General features: G+C 47.0%; 1 protein-coding gene across 1 annotated transcript; it reads left to right on the top strand.

Annotated features, from left to right (window-relative positions):
• The first annotated feature begins 326 nt into the window (after positions 1-326).
• Positions 327-1,812, top strand: F5Y00DRAFT_79286 (uncharacterized protein). Its single transcript, XM_048014153.1, has one exon. It carries the CDS (start codon positions 434-436, stop codon positions 1,694-1,696), a length of 1,263 nt encoding a protein of 420 aa, XP_047864909.1. The 5' UTR covers positions 327-433; the 3' UTR covers positions 1,697-1,812.
• The last annotated feature ends 3,485 nt before the right edge of the window (positions 1,813-5,297 follow it).

The following is a 5,297-nucleotide window of genomic DNA, read 5'->3' as shown; positions in this document are numbered from 1 at the left end:
TCGTAGTTCATTTAAAATCATACCAGTGCCCCCATCCCCCCAAAACGGCCTTCCCTTCGAAATTCTACCGCACCAGTACCACACCCGCAACCTACACCCGGCTTACTTCGACTTAAAAAAAAGGTTGTTATGAACTTTGCTGTTGTACGTCCTCGAAATACCACAACACAACAAACTACAACAAAAACAACAGCCTGAACCTTAACCTTAACCTGCATCACTGCCACTAACAAAGACAAAGACTGACGACTTAATAATTTTCAAAGGAGGCATCAAGGAAAGAATAGGAAAAAAAGAAAAAAAAAAAGAAGAGAAGACTTGAATTTGTGTCAAGCTGGCTATTACGACATCCAGCTTGCCAGAGTATACGCTGCACTTCCTTGAAAAACAATTATAGCAAGGAAGAGGCAGTGCCCACTTGGCTGGCGATCACATGCAACGCTCACAGTCAGCGGTGGATTTTTCCAACCTGCTGAATCCTGAGTCTACCACCACAACCAACGACAGTAACTCGACTGGACATAAAGTGAATCCGGACGGAGACGTTGATATGGCTACCGTTACTGTTATACGACCGAACGGCCCTCTGCCCGGTGGTCAACCCGCCGAAAACACAAACGAATTGCCACGACCGTATAAGTGTCCTTTATGTGATAAGGCTTTCCACCGACTGGAACACCAAACCAGACATATCAGGACACATACTGGTGAGAAGCCGCATGCATGCCAATACCCTGGATGCAGCAAGAAGTTCTCCCGCTCGGACGAACTCACCCGTCACTCGAGGATACATAACAATCCTAACTCGAGAAGAGGAAACAAGTCGGGACAAGCTGCGCATCATGGATTAGGTCACGCATTAACGCCAGACTCCATGATGCCTCCCCCCTCCAACCCAAGATCTATCAAATCGGCTCCTAACTCTACGCTTGTTTCCCCAAACGTCTCGCCGCCTCACTCTTACTCCACATACACCATTCCGCATCCGGGGCCTCTTCATCACTACAACCGACATATGAGTGGCAACGGCCTGCATCATGGCCATAGCATGGACATCGGCATATTAGCTAATGCCACAAACCAGATCGAGCGCGAACATATGAGTGTTCATCACCACTCGGCAAGATCTCACCCCTATTACTCTAATAGTCTCCACAGTTCGCGTGGCCATCTGCCTTCGCTCTCTGCCTACCATATGTCGAGGTCTCAGTCGCACGATGACCACGACGACCATTACCACGCTCTTCGGCATGCTAAGCGGTCGAGACCAAACTCGCCGAACTCTACCGCACCATCATCGCCAACTTTCTCCCATGATTCTCTCTCCCCTACCCCGGACCACACGCCACTAGCAACCCCGGCTCATTCGCCGCGCCTTCGGCCGTACGCTGGTATTGAGCTACCAACGCTACGTAATTTGACCTTGGGGCATACGCCGGCGCTAGCACCGATGGAACCTCACCTCGAAGGATCCACTTACCCACCTACCTCGCAACCGACTAGCATAGGTCCTCGGCCCAGCGGCTTGTCCCTAACGGATATCATCAGCCGGCCCGATAGCAGTAGAAAGCTTCCTGTTCCTCAGGTACCAAAAGTCGCAGTTCACGATCTCCTATCCAACGATGGATATAATACTAGCGGCCGAAGTTCAGCAAGCGGTAGTTTGGCAGGTGGCGACCTGATAGATCGGATGTAGGCCTGTCAATTCAAAACACTGTTACTATCATTGCGGCATGAATCACGACTTAATTATAGAGGTTAACATAGACAAGAGGTGGCGTTCCAGTGGCGACATGTTTTTTATTTGGAGAATAGCGGTTACTATTCGGCTTGTTTAATTACACTACCTTCACGGTAGTAATTCAAGCAGTTTCACAATGGACGGACGGCGGATTTACATTTGGGCTTCCCGTGTTTTCAGGCGGATTCACGAACTTATAGAATTGAGACCCTCATCGGCGGTTAGATCTCGTGTCATCAGTTGGTTTTGGAATGAAGCTTCCCCACTCCTAGGTTTCCGTTCATCGATCAGAATCGTCGGAAGAGGAACTACAAAGATTAACCACGTCTCTTTTTGTTTTCTCATATTTCCTCTCAGTTTCACAGCGTTGGCATATCGGGGTTGATTTTCGTTCCTCATAGACGATGGGTTAGGCGAACACAGCGAGTTGCGTGTTTGGAGCATTGCGGCGCTTAGCTGGATCGGCAATCAAAAACCTCGGGCGATCTACTTCCTCTCTTCTCAACTACGCGCGTTCAAGGGGTTCAAAAGAGCTATTTGCTGGTGTGCGCGTTTCAACTCAATTTCGGGCCAATATCTTGGTACAGGCTTGGCGGTTACTTGGTCACAAAAAGACAGGCAGCATGTTACAATATTGGTAGTTGATAATGGTAAATGACATAAAGCACAGACAATAAGATTTGGTCAAGACCTTTGAACACCCAAGAAACATTGTTCTCACACCACTTTGTTGACTTCGTAAACCTGCGATATGCTTGATGATTGTGACAAATCCCCAAGTTTTCGGGTTCAAAAATTACCCCGTAGTAGCAAATCCCGTGTGTCCCAAGCCCAGGTCCAGGAGATATATGAGAGCGGGTATCGACATGCATTGCCCGTTATGTACAAGCTCTAAAAGATTCTGAAAAAGAGTGACCAGGATTTCAAAGTCTCACCTCCACTGATACAACCCAAGCAAGTTATTTTCTATGTTTTTGTTACACAAGTAGGAGTCACCTATAATTATCGAGGGATACCTACCTACACAAGTGACTAATAAGCCTACCGTCGCCCGTATCTCAGATTACTACGCGCAGCAGAGCCCCCCTGTAGTCACTCATTGGAACACCCCGCATACCGGAAGCAAATAAGGGGACCAGGCTTAAAGACATGGGGAAATTAAGGGAGAGAGTGATAACCTAGGGGGAGTCTCGGCTCGGGGCGGGCTACTAGAATTTTTGCCAAGGCTCTTTCTCCAGATCGCCTCTAAAGGTACGGCTTATTACAGCGAGACGGCAAGGCGGACAAGCATTATATGTACAAATTCCTCAGATGTACACGTAGTAGTAATATTTTCGATATGAAAAGGGCGCCCGCATATAATGACTGACACACTAGATAGAGGGTGAAAAGAAATTTAAAGAAAATTTTCATCTCTTGTTTAAGTTACTTACGTTATTATTAATATATCCATGCTCACCGCCGAATAAATATACGCAAAAAGGAAGCTATTACAATAGTTAATGTGTTTAGCGTATAAGGATGGGATGGGGGAGAAGAGGCGTCCCCCCCACAAAAATAATCTTGGTAGACCTTTTACATTTTTTCTCTCTCGTAACAACCAGATATAGTATGCATAGTTGCAGAGGCTAGAGAAGATTTTAGCTGCCAAGTGGGACGCCGGGAATGACAAGCAGGAGGCACAGCGGCAGTGCGTCACCGTCAGCCCTGCGAGCAAGTTGGTACATTATGTACAATACATAGAAGGGGAAAGAAAAAAAAATTATTACCGGACGTCCCCGAAAAGCTGTGGTCCAATCCTGGGGTTGCGCTGAAGAAGCGGTGGGAGGAGGCATCATCTCTCTCCTATGCAACCTGCCAACGGTAGATGCGCAAGCTCCAATGACAACGACGGCCGCGGGCCGCTATTATTCTTCGTAGGGTAAGCAGAAGAGTTTAGCGTAGCGTAGCCTCTTCCTACCTTTGTATACCTTCCTATTTACCGGTTTCTTACTACTAGTATGTACTGTATATCGTGAGAGTGGGAAATAGGGGGGGCAGTCAGCCTATTGGGGGGCGTCTACGTGTAATTGCTCAGCCTCGAATCCTAAACAAGGCGACCTGAATTCGAAAATACGCTTCTACTTGATTCCGCTGACGTGATACTTTCCATTGTAGGCTAAGTTAAGAGTAGGTCGTCTCGTCTTACATACTGCGCGCATAACCTCAGGCGCTGAACTAATAGACAGCTGGTACATACATACGGCTGAATGTATGTAAGTTTAGGGTTCCTGATAGGGTAAAATTATGACGTGAGGAACATTCATTGTATTGTACATGTTCTTATTATGCATAAAATATAGGTTAAGTATTTTGTTGGGCCATGTCTCCGGTTCCTGGAATTCCCGAGTATTATTATCCGCATGTGAAAAAAAGGTGTAAGGTGAGGGATAAGTGAGCTCAGAGATATGTCATAAATGGATTAACCATAACTTCACAACCCCAGACTTTTCTTTTTCATTACGCGTACGATAACCTTAAGTCTTGCGGGGTCCCGGTTTATCATTAGAGACTGAAACTTTAAGACTTAACCTAGGTACAATACCTAAATTTGGATAAACTTACAACTGTTCATCCCTTCTGATAATGCACAACTACGTGTATCTACCTTGTACGTAACTACGTACGTATTTTCGACCATAGTTCGCCTACGAGAGGTTTCCGAAGCCCAATAGAACGTAGGTTCTATCCCGGATGTTTAAAGGGGTAATACAGCTGGTGTAAATGACTGGCCCCCGCGCGCCCCGGGTTACGTTATCGCTAGCCTTAGGTGACCAACCTCGTTACAAGGGCCATTTTTCTATTTCGTCTCGTGTTTGCCTTCCTAATGTATACCTACCTACCTATCTACCTACCTAACTTACCTTAGGTAGGTATATTAAGGATATTAAGTGAGATCTTACCTTGGCCCTAACGAGGACATCTCATGCAGGGACGGGCGATTACAGGAGTCGGATTTCGATACGTGCGAAGGGATGCAACCCGGCTGCAGGCCTGATATTACACAAGACTGGCGCCTATCCTCGAGCAGTCTGTGAGCAGGTTTCTACAGTACACTAGGCGGAAGCCGATCAGCTGATTTACATACAATTGTGTTGCCTGATGATGGTAAGAGTGAATTCGCCTGCCGACTGAGGCCGTGAACGCCGGTCGGCGCCGAGAAGGGTGAAGAGGAACAAAAAAAACCCCCCCATCTCTAGGGAGAATCGGAAAATCAACGGGGTAATGCAGCAACATGTGAAAAGCGCGAAGCGCGAATCGGATCGAATATGATCGACCGGGCGCATTGTCCGTCAACGGCTTCGAGGGGTCCAAGAAAGAGAAAGGGAAAAAGAGGGACAGAAAGTCGACGAATAGTCATTCATTCCAAGGGTTACAATTGCAACGGTATCGCGAGCCTTGTGCTCGATGCCTCTCCTACACCGCAACTTCTACGAATATGACGATATGACGATGTGGTATGGTTAAGAGGGCGATAGGGAAAAGGCTGAACGAATAAAATGGTGTAAGTCGTGCT

This window comes from Daldinia vernicosa (genome assembly GCF_022497035.1).
Source record: "Daldinia vernicosa strain CBS 139.73 unplaced genomic scaffold F5Y00scaffold_23, whole genome shotgun sequence".
NCBI lineage: Eukaryota > Fungi > Ascomycota > Sordariomycetes > Xylariales > Hypoxylaceae > Daldinia > Daldinia vernicosa.
This window is presented reverse-complemented; position numbering and strand designations above follow the sequence as displayed.